At 44.4% G+C, this 15505-nt stretch overlaps 1 protein-coding gene across 2 annotated transcripts in view; it reads left to right on the top strand.

The window, feature by feature from the left end:
• RUNX1 (RUNX family transcription factor 1) overlaps nucleotides 1-15505 on the top strand; it is a 171180-nt gene that overhangs the window by 96810 nt on the left and 58865 nt on the right. For both annotated transcript variants that reach the window (XM_065676913.1, XM_065676912.1), the window contains exon 4: nucleotides 3481-3637. In XM_065676913.1, coding sequence (XP_065532985.1) covers nucleotides 3481-3637 — 157 coding nt within the window. The remainder of the gene's footprint in view (nucleotides 1-3480; nucleotides 3638-15505) is intronic.

Raw genomic sequence — 15505 nt, 5'->3', positions numbered from 1 at the left:
ACACTGTCACCCACGCACTAGGCAACTGCTGCTAATTACTCGGGAAGCTCTGCTCCTGGAAGGCAGAGTTACGGTGTGGAACAGGCATGAAAACCCGCTCCGCCCCGTCGGGAAGGCAGGCACGCGAAGTCCCCAAAACGTGGACGGTGTTTCTACGAGGGGGCTCCCTGCGGCCGGAGGCCACCGCGGCAGCTCCCGCCGGGCCACGCGTGGCCGCTTCCTTGCCCCGGTCATCTCCCGGCGGGGAACAGGGCAGGGGGGGCGGACACACACGACGAGAGGCGGCTCACCGCAAGCGGTGCCGCCGCCAGGTCCCGGCTCCCCCCCGGGGCCGTAGGGTCTGGCAGCGACCGGGGCCCCGCTGCCTCTCGGCTTCCCGGGTACGGGGCGACCCAGCGGCGGCGGCTGCCCTGGTTATGTGAAAAGCAAAGGCGGGGAACTGGTTTTGATAGAGAGCCCATGCTGCTGTCCTTCCTCCTTCCCCCAGCCCGCGGCCGGCCCAGCCGTCCGCATTCAGCCGCAAGCCCGCTCCCAGCTTCTGCAAACAGAGGAAAGGGTCAGCTTCTCCAAACAGAGGAAAGCCAGCGTTTGTAACACTGGGAGAGCGTAACCTAGAAATACGCTTGTAAAAGCAGCCCCAAAACCCAGGAGAGCGTTTCTCAAAGCGGTGGGCTCGGAGGCACCTGCTCGCCGGTGCTCCTCACTCCCCATGCCAAAACTCCGCCGTGGAGCGCTGAGCAGTGAGTCCCGGAGTAGTTTGCCACATACAAAGCCACCTCGCTAGAAACGCTGAATATTCGCAAAGTTATTTTGAAAGGTGTATTTTTTTAAGATCGTTTGGGCCACGAGCTAGAAAATTCAGATCATTCCTATGCTGATACCTTATTTGCATCTGAGAAAAAAAGCACTGAGTTTTATTAAGTATTTGCTAACAACCACTGTGTCAAGAAAAAGAGTTCACATTTCCTTAGAAAAATTCACTCGCGATGAATCCACTCACGAGTTTAGGATCAGGATGTCATTTCAAACCAAAGTGAACATTTCCGCACATTATTTTTTTCTTAAATAAAGAAATGATTACGAGAAACTGAGGAAATAATACATAGTAACTCTAATAAGGTGCCGTATAGATAAATTGTCCAACCGCTGTTAAGAAAGAATCTAAATCTTTATTTTAAAGGCCAATTTTGTTTGATTGATGCAGCAGAAGTAGGTAATTTAGATACTCGGCAGCACTGCAACTGTGGTACTCCTCTGGCTTCTCTGAAAATGCATTTTTTTAAGAGCTAGAGACTGCAACAAAGTGCTAGATAACTCCAGTCAGCAAGTCCCAACTTATCTGTTTAGTCTTTCTTGTAGTGTAAATGTTTGTATTTCTGTTTCTATTGTCTGCAGTTTCTAAGTCTGGTTTCTTTTCTGGGCTGTGGCGTTTTTATACTTGTTTCTAATATTTTCTTCACGTGTCTTATTGCTGAGGTTGCCTTTATTGTCATTTGAAAACAGGGATTTAAAATCCTTGTCCTGTAAGAGACAGCTCCCCTGGATTCATGAAGGTTTTTGATACCTTAGAATGCTAGCATATATTTCCTTAAACAAACATGCAAATATTTGTATCGAAGGGAGGAGAGGGTAATGCCCTAATTTTCCCCTTTCACTTTCTTGTGCCTTTAATATATGTGCATGCATTAAGGCTTTACAGTAACTGTTAAGACCTGGGTGAGTGCGTTGGGTTTGCAGTTGCTGATCTTATGGGCCAGTGTGACTTATGACACAACACAGTGCAAGGAGAAGGCTTCCCAGCTTCAAGTGTTCAAGCAGGGAGTCATTTATGCCAAGATCAGGGAAACATGAAAAACACGCTGAGCGTAGCGCAGGCCGCAGAAACACATTACAGCACACAGAGGAGAACAAAAACCCAAAACCCTGGGCTGCAGAGGAATGGGAAAGAGGAAGTTAAAATAGATACATAAAGAGGGAATTTCGACGCAGTGATTTTAAGTTTGCATGTGGAAGTGAAAAATAAGGGTTATCGGTGACAAATGGGAGAGCAGGGAAGTGAGAAACGCAGCCTCCTAGAGAAGGAAAGGCAGTGAAATACCTGCGACTGGAGACCTTTCCCATATTATGGGAGTTAGCTATGACTGGGCAATAAGCATCAAAGACAGATGGAGTAAAGATGCCACTGGTCCTGTGTGGAAAGAACAAGTGTAATTAGAAACTAATAGAAATAAGACTGGGCCGCGACAAGTTTCAGCCAATTATAACTGCATGGACATAAGCTAGAAAATGCTAAGAGGAAGGAAAAATATCGAGCTGCAACTCAGAGGACATGATGCAGGACTACTTCCTCTTAGAATGTGCAAAAGGGGAAATAAAAACTAGCGACTTTTTTTTCTTTATTTTCTTTTTCTTTCTTTTTTTTTTTTTTTTGGTAGTAGTTCTGAGGTTGCTACTATAGATTTAATTGAGGGTACAGAAACGGGATCTAAAAAAGTATGGTAGGGGACCTAATTCAAGCTCTTTTGTCACACTAAATCAAGAGAAACACCAGATATCCATTCCCTTGTAGCAGGGTAAACTTGTTCTGAGAATTCAGTCCTGCTCAAGAACATAAGATAAACTTTTCATCGTTTAAAATCATAGACACAAGTCGGAAAATTTAGGGTTAGAAATCTCTGTATCTCTCGGGACACTGCATCAAAAATGCAGCAAATCCTGTAATCCTAAATATTTGTTTGATAGATGCTGGCACCACGGAGCTACAGCGCAAACATTTCAGAGCAGGTGAAAGCCTTTGGCTGAGCGATGGCAGATTTCATTAGTTCAGATCACGTTTTCCATCCATCAGGTTGCGGGTGAGGTTTTAAGTCAATGGTTTGCTTTCAGGCTTCTAAAGGAAAAAAAGGAATTGTTCAGAAAGTTGTGATTAAACATTCGACCGAGCCCTGCTTTTCCATGGACTCACTCTGAATTTGTGCTGGGGCAGCTCTGTTCAGAGCAGCGGGAGAAAAAGGTAGGAACTAGTGCAGCTGTGGGGACTCTGACCCTCTGCCTCCATGAGATGATTGGTTTGCTTTTGTTTTCTTTGGAATTTTACATTTCCATCGTTGTGCTGACTCCGCTGGAGCTTAGAAGTGATGCTACTGGTGTAAATCAGACCAGAATCGGCTCCAGTTACTTGAATTTATTTATTGACAGTTACAGAAGTATATCCTGGAAGGTTTATTTCATGTATTTTCCGTGTCGGAATGCATGGATTATACTGTGCATTTCAGAGGTCCATCAGTGTAAAAACTTTTCTGTAGCTCTATTTTCTGTTCCTAGCAAACCAGGAATCGAAGTGATTCCCCAGACAGCTTCTTAGTCTGCGTAGATTTTTGTTGTTGCTGTTTTTTCCCTATTATGTTACTTGTTGATCTTCTGTGCCCCAAATTAAATGTCACATGAGGAAGCTGAGGCTTCTGCCCCTTGATTTTGTAGGTGGTGGCCTTGGGAGATGTGCCCGATGGGACGCTCGTAACGGTGATGGCTGGAAATGATGAAAACTACTCAGCAGAGCTCAGAAACGCCACAGCTGCCATGAAAAACCAAGTGGCAAGGTTCAATGACCTCCGATTCGTGGGTAGAAGTGGAAGAGGTATGTGTTTGTTCTCAACTACACTTGGTTCATGTTCACCATTTATGTCAAGTTCAGGTTACGTGGAGGGAATTTGAAGACTCCGTCTATGGAGTTTTCTGCAGCAGGGAATGCCGCAGGATCTGGCGTAGGCCAGTTCCAAAGGCACAGAATTAGCTGTATGTTTTTCTTTGTTTCATCCTAGCCTGTCCTCTGCATTACCTCAGTTTTTAAATAGTGGAATCTCATTTGGAAAAAAAAGCAAAAACCTCACACAGACAGAAAATCACATCCGACTCCAGAAGCTGGCCCATCAAATTTAGACTAGCACAGTATTACCCGTGTTCAAGACTAAATAGCATGTTTTTCAATTTAAAATGAGAATTTTCAGCCTGTGTAAAGGCTCGTGACCATTTCAGGGCTCCAACGCACTCACTGCAAAAGTTGGTCTCTGCGAGAGAGTGAGTCAACCCAAATTGCAAGTAATTCGTGCATAGATCTGAAAGTTTTCCGGGTTCATCACAACCTGATGAAGGCACAAGGCACTTTTGCTGCTTTTTCTTTTCTGAAATAGATGTAGGACAATATGCAGTAGTTGTGTTATTTAATGTGCTCCTGCAAAATGGATAGGATAAATCAGAACAGAACAGATGAGTTTAATGTCTGGCTTTCTGTATCTCTGTAATAACCAGTAATTACCAGCATGTAAATAAAAAGGCCTTATAAGCATAAATAGCAAATAAGAGTCAAAGTTGACTTAGGCTAAAACTATATTAAATGGTTTTAGGAAGCTGCAGTCAGTACCTGACACGTGTGGCTCATGTCGCATATGAGTGAGCAGGTGTACAAAGCTTGATCCAAAAGCCCATAAAATCAACCGAAGGACCCTTTGCAACTTCACTCTCTGGCTCCAGTCCATAATTTTAAACCCCATAAATTCTGAGCAATTGTGTTTACCCTTCTATTACAAGATTATTTTAAGCACTCTCTTGCGTTACTGCCCTTGTTGCTGTGAGTGGTGCCCCTTGCATGGGTCATGGAGGCTCAGTCAAACCCACAGAAGAGAAGCCAGTGAGCTTCAAGAATGAAAAACTATCACACCTTCCGTATGATATTTATTTATGTTTTTTTCTTCTGTTTCATTCGTATCTTTAAGTAAAATCAGAACATAACATTATGGTGTTCCAAACACAGCAGAGTTATTTAGGGACAATTCAGTGTTGTGACATTCACAAATCAAAATAATAGTGTCTACTGCTCTTAAGTAGGTTTCTGTATACTACCTTTTTAAGCGATCTGTGCGATGCTATCTCTCTGAATCAGATTGAGTACTAAGGGCTCCCTGTCTCCCCATACGAGCATTTGAGCCAGATCCTGATGTGTGGTTGCATGCACGGTCCTTACAAACACAAGCAGAGTTATGAGCATGCCTCAGGAGAGTTACAAAGGTGACCCACTTCTGCTCACTCACTCTCAAAATGTTTTATTCCAAACGGGAGACGGGTCAGGCTTCAGACCAAGGAAGTTATCCTGATTATACACAATAGCCTTTATTTGCCTTTGAAGTGAAATGCATCTGTAGATATTCTTCCAATGTAAATGCAGTCAGCAATTATGGAAGAGCACAGCCCTGTTGAAACATAGGTGCAAGCAGTAAAGACATTTTAAGAATAAAATGCCGATCCCGTCCCTCTATATCCTGCAGCATTTTTAGCTGAGGATACAGAGGGAGATGTCTTTTAAATCATGTTGTTTGGGCTGTCTTCAAAATGCACTTGGTGGAAAACACCCGCAGCTGAGAACGTAGCTTCGTAATGCTAGCAAAGAATAATAATAGGGTAATGCAGAGAAAATTATATCCATTTACTGAAAACATGAGAGATGCTGTAATGTCTAAAAGTATCAGTCATTAAACATGTTCATTTGTTATATTAAAGGTACCACCTTTTCAGTAAATGGAATTTGCATTATGATTCAGAGATGACTGTTTAGAAGATTCAAATGAATAGCTGGCAAAGTGGTGGAGAAGCTAATAAAAACAAACCTGTAGTTCAGTTCCTGACCATGGTAATGAAGCTAGAAATCATAACAGTGAACTGTGTGATTTTCAAGGTCAAAATCCAGTGGCTGAGAGTGAACAGTCCCTATCTATACAGAAACACTTGGTGAGGAGCATCATTGAGCTCCCTACCCTGCTGTAAGTGGTTGCTTGTAGCTGATCACTTGGTCACTGACATAAACCTTGTTTGTCATATGGTATTCAGGTGCTTGGGATCCTTTAAGCAATGGAGCGCCTTAGGAACGCTGCTTGCTATTAGTCAGTCTTCGAGGTTAAATCTCATCACCTCCACTGGCTGCCCATCTTTGGAACGAGTGACTAATGTATGCTTTTGTTTATTCCTGGAACAGGGGATTGTTTTCAAAAGGTGGGGATTGTGTGCATTTGGCACGGGATTTCTGAGGTGCTGTTCTGTTGAACTTGCATAAAACCTAAAGCATAAGGTAGCTGCTTCAAAGGGCATTGCTTCCTTTGATACTTCACTAGAGGAAAATTAACAGAAACTTTGTTTGCTGTGTAATACTTGAGTTTGAATAAGTTCAGTGGCCACCAGTGATAATGCGATTCCAGGAGTATTATGTGAACAGTGACTGAAAGTTCACGTTGGTTACAGTCAGAGTGGATGTTTTTTGTGTATGTATCTCAGGTGATTTAAAATCCCAGCTGGAGAATGAGGAACAGCTTTGACCAGTAACAGTTCCCTGTGCATCAGTTATCGTGCAGATCATCCCCATTAAAAGCCTTGCTGAACTGATGGCAAGCCACCACTTTCTCCCTTATAAGAAAGTAAGAAATTGTCATTCTTGACAGTCTTGATAAATAGTTTAAATTTCCTTATGGGGGCTTTACATGAAATCTACCAAGACAGTCCGATGGCTGTTTCAAACATATGACTGTTGTCCACATTTTCACATAAGTGGCTCTGTGCTGACTGTGAGAGTTACAGTGATTCCCCCTGTCTGGGGGTCTGTTCCTGCCTGTCAGCCAGAGCAGATGCACCAAAACACTGGCCAAAGCTTAGAGAACCAAGCTGCGTACCAACGTTCCTTTCACGTCTAGCAGCCAGCGGTTGCCGTGTGTTGCTCTGCCGGTGCTTGTTGTTCAGAATTACAGAAAAAAACAAAGGGCACTTGATTTTCTTGACACCCAGAATGGGAGCTGAGAATATCACAGGTCGCCCAAGACACTGAGATGTTGTAGAAAAGCAATTTGGCTCGCTTTCCTGAACAAAACAGATTTACATTGGAATTGGCTGAGCTCCAGAGTTACTATTCCTCACCCTAGTTTGAGAATGCTACTGGGAAAACCTGCCTGTCTGGCTTGTAAGCTTGGTAAGTACTTTCTGAGAGAAAAATGTAGATTTAAAATTCAGCCAATCTCAGCCCCCCCTCACCTGATTACCTGGTTAAAATAATCTTTATTTTTCTCCTTCCGTTCACAAACACTTCAAACTTCAGAATGCTACTGCTGTTTTCTTAATGTATAACGAACCGGTTTAGGTTACTCTGATGAAATAAATCTGATGCAAAATGCCTGACACCATAGAGGTTCATTGGATAAAATTAAAAATAAATAGTTATTTTGGAGAGGGAAAGCTTCATGGCTTGGTAGGCATTACATATTTTCCTCATGGAATCATTAATCCCAGTAACTATCGTCTTTGTAGAACGTAACGTTAAGAAAACCCCAACAAATAAACATGTTTTCCAGATGAAAATTATTATTAATAGGTTACCATAATAGTAGCTAAAAGGGGAGGTGTCTTGTCTTGCTGCAGGAGACCTCAATCTAAAGCTAAGAGCTAGAGCGTCATGATAGCTCTCCAGCAAGGTTGTTTTAAAATCTGTGTCTTGGAAAGGACTGAAAATTGAGCCTATGTATATGTTTCCTACCAGCTGTTGGGATTAGAGTCATGAATAAGTTTTGTGAGAGTTTTCAGTTTCCACAGAGCCAAAGAAATACTCATTTTTCACAGGTGTAGCTGGTAGGAGAACACGAGAGAGAGAGAGGGGGAGAGATTACCAAGCATAACCAGCAGTTTCTGCTATCAGGACTCTTCCTTCTGGATATCATTTTGGGGAAGAAAAATCAGTTTTAAGCTGGAATCTCAAAAATACTTAAACTCCAGAAATTACTGGCCTGGATTCTGAGTCCGATTATTTTAATTAGTCTTTCTGAAGTCAGAATTTTGCTCCTTCTGTGCAGCTTCAGCTTGTGGTTGCATTATTTGAGCACTTTGTTAAAATTTGGTTTCTTTTTTTACTTAAATGCATTCAAAATTGTTAAAAGTATGTGCAAAACAGAAGAGGAGGCTATTCAACAGGCTCGTAAAAATCAGTATTAAGCAGCCTTCTGGGTTCTGGTCCAAGCCATTGGCATGCTTCAGGGGACACAGTATCAGATACTGGAGTAACAATGAGCCGCTCTTGCCAGGCAGGACAAAAATAGAAGAAATCCAGCAGCAATCAAAACTGAAAAAAGAGTCAATTTGTTGAGTTTAAAACCAATCACTTATTTATACTTTGGATTGATAAATATGTGGTGCTATCAGGATGCTACAACCAGCAGGAAAGTGGTTTGGCTGTAGGGAGATGGGCAGCTCCTTTGAGTCATCCTCCAGCCCTGCTACTGTGCCGGGCACAGGCAAGGCTGGCATGGCCCTTGGGAAAGGGAAGCAACGGAAAGAAGGGGCCATGCTACTGGTGCTCACCCCCGGTGTGTTGTTAGAGGATTGATGTTTATCACAGGGTTCTCCTCCCACCAGTCAGGCCAGGAGCGCTGATTTATGTGTAAGTGATTCAGGGTTGCTTGGTTGTGTTGTTAGTTTTAATCAAGATTTCTGTGTAAACTGAGTAGCTGTAGAAGAATTCACTGTGCAGACTCCCTGCACTGGTACAGGAGAGTTGATGGCTATTTCAGGCCAAATAGCCTGGGTCAGCTTTAGGTTGATCAGCAAACCCAGCCCCCTCAAAGCTACACTGCCTCCGCGCTGGCCTTTGGCAGGGATGTAATAGCAGGAGGAGGGGAGGGAAGAAGACTTTCTCACTACACCAGTGCCGCCTGAGTCGCTACGTGCAGCCGGGTTTGCATGAATTGCTGATTGTGTAAGAAAGTATAAGTATGATGCAGCTCCGCACGGGGGTTTGACTCGAAAAACATCATGTGGTCTGTGAGGCTGAGCATGACTGCGGCTGGCTTTGCCAGCTCCCAAACACTCTCTGCTGGGTTACTTCAGATTTCGTCTGGGCGAAAAAACTCTTGATCAGAAAGCGTCAACAGGAGAAAAATAATGGCAGAGTGATTTGGAGAACTTCCTGTCTCCGGGAGCATTACTGCTGTAAACAGTGGCCATGCCAAGTGCTGAACCACTGCCCTCAGTCCAATAACAATAAATCTATTTTTTGGTTCTGCAGAGCTCTGCTTGTACATTTTTGAAACTCAGGCTAATGACGAGGATGAGGCAGACACTGTCCTCCCAGCATTTTCCCCTTTTTTTGTTTTTCCATGCTAAAAGGAACAGGAATTGGGTTTACGAGGATCCTGCTTAGGGGAAAAGAAGCACCTCTCGAGATGAAAAAGATTAGATAGTTTCAAGAGATCTGTTTGCCTTTTTATTTTCCTTTGGGTTTATTTTCCTTTTATTTATTTTGCTGTGCCTTCCCTCAGAGGCTGCATGAGTTCTGGTGAAAAAAACCGCACTTATTTTTGTGCATACCTGTGTACCTGTATGTGTATGTACCTGTATTACAACTCAAATAATAGCTGCTGTTTTGTCACCAAAATAAAATCATTCTGAGAGATGAATTAGGGCCTTGGCTTCAGGGCTGGCTAGTGAACTTCAGCTGACTGGCCTAAGGCATGCAGTTCTTGTCAGCTCATTCAGGATTAGCAGAAGCGAGGATGCTTACAATTTTGTTTGGGCTTACAGTTGCTGTCAGGAGAATCTTTTCCAGCATAGTCATGTGCATAAACCCTCAGCAGTGTGAATCAGTCTCTGTTCCCTTCTAAAAACCCTTCAACAGCAGAGAAAAAATAGCCTTGTGTTTTTTACCTTAACGCTGTGTGACTGTCCAACTCTTTTGCTCCCCTCCTACTTTTCCCATTTCCCATCATTATTTCGACACAGTTTTCTCAGCCTTTCCTAGTCGACCTTATTCCCTTCATCTCTGTCCCGCATCAATCTGTCTCTTGTCCTCTTTCCTCTATTGATGCTGTTCCTGCCTGTCCACTTTGAGAGCTGCTGCCTCTCAGCACAGGTTGCACTTCCTTTCTGAACCTTTATCACAGGAGCAGGTTTTGGCTTCAGAGTGTGCTACTAGGAATTATCCTAAATTCTTCCCACCCTTTCCTAATGTTCCCTCTGGGGATGGGGAGCTACCTGCTCTGTGGTGCAGGGAGAGAGCAGGCAGTGCGTGGGGAGGAGGTTCTGGAGACTGAGGCGAGGCAAAGGGAAGCAGCTGCTTTGAAGCCTTGATGCCATAAGAGCTCTTCAGTGGGGCGGTGCTTGGCGTGGTGTGTATGCACATCAGTTCCCTGAAGTTTAGGGAGGAACTGGAGGCAACACTTTGCTAAGGCCACAAACTTTCCACAGGCTAGACTTCATGCACCACAACTCCAGTGAAACAACGTCCGTATCTGAGGTCACAGGGGTTGCTCTGTGTTTGGACGTTGTCTCTGGTGGAACTTGGCAGGTTCCGAGTTCGTAATGGCAGTGTTATCTCCCCCATCACTGACTGCATGGATATCCATCGAGTGACCCCAGACCTCTTCCGAGCTCTGAAATCAATGTGCATTGCATTAGCGTAATGACAGCACAAGGAGTCCTTCCTCTAAGAAAATGAACTCTGAGTAAACAGTCCCAGTGCACACTCCCATGCTCAGCTAGCTGCTGAAGAAGTGACTTGTCAGGTTGTCTTTTGGTGTTCACCTGCTTTAGGCCACTGCAGGCGGAAGTCCTTCACTTGCTAAAATGGCCCTGATGATCATGAAAGTGCTCCTTGCCTTTTGTATTCAGAGCAGCATGTTGCTCTTCCAGTGAACCCACACCTTCCTTGTTCCCTGTACCTGGTGCCTCTGCCTGCAGCCATGCCGAGAGGTCTTCATTGCTCCGTAGGGCAAGGAACATGTTTGTTCCCAGGTCTTGCACCCTACCAGAGCACTGAGGTATGCCAGCACCTGGCTGGACAGGTAGCCAGACTTGGGCTGGTCCCAAATAAAAGCAAGTGCTGGAAAAAGGGAGAGGAACTGAGACAAAATCCAGGTCTCAAAGGGCATTTTCTAGGATCACGGGACAATGCACTATGAAATGAGGGTGCCTCAGAACAGGATCTGGCAAAAACCACAGCACCCATTACGTCAAGGTTTTCCTGGTCTGATGATTAGGCAAAGGATGAGAACAGGGCTTCGAGGGATGAAGAAATCATGGGTTCAAGTATAGAAGTCCTTGGAGAAGAGAGTGGAACAAGGTGCTCTCCTCACCCCAAACACTGCAGCCACCAGCCCCGAGAGCCATGCATGCAGCATCCCTCTGCCTGAAGGACCTCTTCTACCTGAGGATGTCCAGCCGCTGGGGCCACCAGCGCTGAGGATTCTGCGCCCCACCAGAGCCACCTGCCCATGGCCCCTCAGAGAGGTGCGAAGTGTGCATCTGAAGTGTACCCTACAAAACAGAGACTTTCCCTGGGGAAATGCCATTAATGCTTAAAGCAGCCACCATGAGAGGCTGTCAGTGCGTGAGCCCCCAGCAGCAGCTCCTGAACCAAACCTCCTGCAGGAGAAGGGGCAGAGGAAGGCTCAGGCTGTGGGTTCAGGCCTGCTGACCATGCTGAGATGCTCCTTCCTGGAGGCTGAGCTTGCAGCCTCAAGGGCATGGGGCTGTTCAGCAGGAGAAGCCCCCTCAGGTATCCACCATGGCTGCTGCTAGGCACCACCTGGATGGTGGGGCGGGAGGTGTGAAGGGTGTAATTTTGGACTTAAGCTTTTAAATCAAACCTGAATCCCACTTCAGGCAGCTAAATCCTCTTGTGAATCTGGGCCTTAACCTTTTCATGTCTCTGTCATCACCTGTAAAGTGTGGGTGATAATTTCTGCCTCAAAAAGCTTATTAATGGTTTGAAATTATAGCTGGGTTAAGAACTATTATTAGGCTTAAAGATCCCAAGGCATTTTCTGTGAGAAGGTGGTAGCTTTGCATTTAAGTCACTTCGTTTTGAACTGTCCTTTCCTTCTGGTGTTCCTGTTGCTGTTTTTTCCCTTTCCCTGAACCATCCAACAGTGACATAGCAGTCTGCTGAATGATCGTTTCTTCTTTCCGCCGTAGAGCTGGATGCACTTCATGGAGGCTAAGTCATTTCTGAATACTTATTCATAGTCAGCCCAAACTCTGGTATAGCGAAGCAGTTCATTTAAAACTAAAATGATACTGCACTGGGAAAGTAAAACCAAAACAAAACACCAACACGGTGAAATTCCCTGGTATGCTATAGGTCATGGCTTGAAAGCAGAGGTTCAGGTTTTGGGGTGGCCTGCTCATAGGGCATAAGAGATTTCTATTAAAGTCATCTCTGGGGAATAAATAATCCTACTCTAAAACTCTGTGTTTAAACATTAGTGACATGCCGCTTGTATACATTACATATATAGTACCTCTTAAAAATATTTTGACAATAAGCATTGCACTTTAAGACTCAAACTGTAATCTCCTTATGCTGCCACTCTGCTGCAGAGGCCGGGCACCCCATAGAATCTCATTCTTCCCTGCTGTAATTATTGTCTCCACCCAAGTTCATAAGAATTTTATAGTGGTTACTGCAGCAATTCCACTTATAGTTAGAGGCTGCTTGGCTTTTCCATTAAAAGGTTTCCCCCCCCATCCCAGACTTTTAATGCCTTAATCCATTTTGCAAACTTGATCTGCAGGCTTTCAGTCTAAGAAGGCATCCCACCCTAAAAATTCAATTGAAACAGGTCACTTGGTTGTGTTTCAGAACAGAATGGAAAAGCATCTTTTCTTTATGTGTTGTCAGACATTGTTGTAGCTCTGCTGCACACACTCACACACATGTATACATATGCTGTCTCCATCAGAAAGCTTAAAAGCTGATATTTGCATAGGATTTAGACCTGAGGATGCTAAAGTACAAATAATGTTCCTGCCAGCCAAATTCCTACCGCAGCTTAAAATATTCTTTCTTCTGAAATTAGACAACATCACAATATAGGCGGGATACCTGGTGGCTTTGTGTGTTTGTGGACCGTTTATGGTGACATACAAAAGTGACTAATGTCTATGTTAACTACTGGGTGTCAGCTTAAGCTGACTATTGTAGGACACCCTGTCTTCAGAGACGTCCTTCTTGCCACCTCGGCCCCAAATCTCTTAATCCTATGCCTCTTCTCCTCAGTTCGTTTCATGTCCTTTCCTATAGGCTCAAAGTTATTCTCCCACCCATATTCTAGCAAAGCTCCCTTTCGGATTAATGGCCATGACCATTTAGTACCCACACCAGGTATCTCCTGCTACTTAGCTGCCACTTTTCTTTCTTTTTTCTCTAAACAGAATAAATTGTGCATTTGTGGCATCTCTGCTGAAGCACATTCACTTCAGCAGAGTGAAATAATAGCGTTTAGGTAGTAGAAGTAGTAACCTGAGGGAAGGAACCTGAAGGAATCCAGCTGAGACTGATGCCTTGCGCTTAACATTTTAGACATGAGCATTTCAAAAGGCTGCGTTTTAAATCCAGGTTTCTGAAGTAGAGCAGGGCCACCAGGTGCCTTCGAGGCAACCAGTGGATCAGCAGCAGCGGTGGCGGCTGCACTTTTACACACATTGTCAGGGAAGGGATTAGCACAGAGGCCCCTGCGAGGCGGGAGGAGGTGTTGGAGGGTGTCATCATGACAGCACATGGGACTGGGAAGTGAAACCGCTCATCAGCGCAGAAGTGAAACTGGCTGCACGCAAACTCTTGTCAAATTAAATGTAAACATCTGCCCAAAAGGAGAGAGAAAAAGTGTGGCCGGTTTAGAGAGCCGAGCTCCACCCTTGCAACTCTTGAGAATGTTTGTGCAAGGGAGAATCACTCTTCAGAGGGCTTCAGATAAAATCCAAAAGGTGTTGGTTCCTACTGTGATGGATAAAAAGCAGCATTCAAGCAAATATGGGGAATTTGCTTTGGAATTGACAGTGACATGGTTTTGGGGTGCTGTGTGCTGTCAGTTTTTGTTTATTCCAACAGGAGGATGTTCTCCTTTTTTTTTTTTTTTCTGAGGAAAGGGATTTGAAAGTTCGTACCATTGTAGCACAGCAAAGGGCAGGGGAAGCAACTTCTGGACATGCTACCTGCCCAGGAATTCTTCAGTGCATAGGCAAACTTGCAGTGTTGGTGACAGGTCTTATGGGCTGCCTGGTATACCTAATGACAGGGGACATGCACAAAACACTGCTCTTTGTCACCAATATGTGCGCACTGGAATAGCTGCTGAGGACCTGAGCCAGCTCTAAGTTACACTGAGTATAGAACCAGCTTCTGCATCTGCTTAATTATTTCACGTCCACAGCTTGCAGACTTAGGGTTATGTTTTTGACACCAACAGTTTGCAGAAGAGTGCCAGGGACTATCCCTACCCAGATAATGGGCTTGAGGTAAAATTCAGTCTTAATGCCTTCTTGGGCTGGCAGCGTCTCTATTAATGTTACTTGATTTCAGTTATGTAATTTTAGTTGCTTAATATAGTTCCTGTGTTGCCTTAGGTTAAATGTACATGTGCTTCACCAAAAATAATGCCTTGAAATGATTCCACCCCAGACACAACCTGCTTCTAGCCTTCTAGCTCCAGAATTCATAGAGAGCCATGGCAAGAGAAGCAGGCTTTTCTGGTGCTTTCTACCATAGCCCTTGTTAGCCAGGAAAGATGTTTGGAGAATGAGCAGGGAGAAGAGAGTGAAGTGCACGTCTTGCTTAAGCATTTGGTAGTGCTGCAGGGAGCTGGGAAGGGAAGGGGAGAATCCAGTGCTAGCCACACTCCTGAAGCAGCGAGTTGCATATCCACAACTTACTGCAAAGGAAATTCAGTAGTTCCTAGCTGCGTCCAAGTTTGCGGCAGGGCCGCTTCTGGCCATTGCATGACAACTTGGCCCCATATAAATCCAGAACAAAACACCTATTGATTTAACAGGATGGAGATTTCATTCTGGGTAAGTAGAGGCTATGTAAACACAGGTATAAGAACTTCCTGGAGTGAGACACTTGACAGAAATGTTCAAAAGTATACCTTTTATGCTGACCCAGGCTGGGTTGGCAGGAGACAAGTATGTGTATTTCCTGAATCTCCAACTTGACACATGCTTGCACCTACAAGATGTCCATATAAACACACAAACAGATCTGTTGCCAGTGCAGCTGATTTGCATGGGCAGTCCTCGCATTTTCTGGGCCAACCCAGATTTGCTGACTTCTCCCCATGTTCGCATTTACCTCTTTGGACCGTTGGCTTGTGGCAGTTAGATTTTGCAAACCATTTGCAGCAGATGAGGTGAATAACAGTTTTTTCTCATATTTAAATTCCGTGGTATCTGTGGTGCTGATGGTAAACAAATGATGTTATTTTTTTGATGCCACTTACTTCAGCTGCAGCTTTTTTCTGACGAAATAGCCACCGGACCAAGCACAAGAGGCAAAGTTAGATTCTGACTGTGTGAAACTGTCTTGGGGATGGTAGAAGAGGGTCACCACCTGAGCAGCGAATTTGGACAGTTATTATGTAGTTGGACTTGCAGCTTCGATACCTACAAAAACATTTCACTTGTATGGTGAGCAGCAGTTATCTAATGA

This window comes from Lathamus discolor, chromosome 4, assembly GCF_037157495.1.
Source record: "Lathamus discolor isolate bLatDis1 chromosome 4, bLatDis1.hap1, whole genome shotgun sequence".
NCBI lineage: Eukaryota > Metazoa > Chordata > Aves > Psittaciformes > Psittacidae > Lathamus > Lathamus discolor.
Note: the sequence above shows the minus strand (reverse complement) of the source record. Positions and strands in the feature narration are given on the sequence as shown.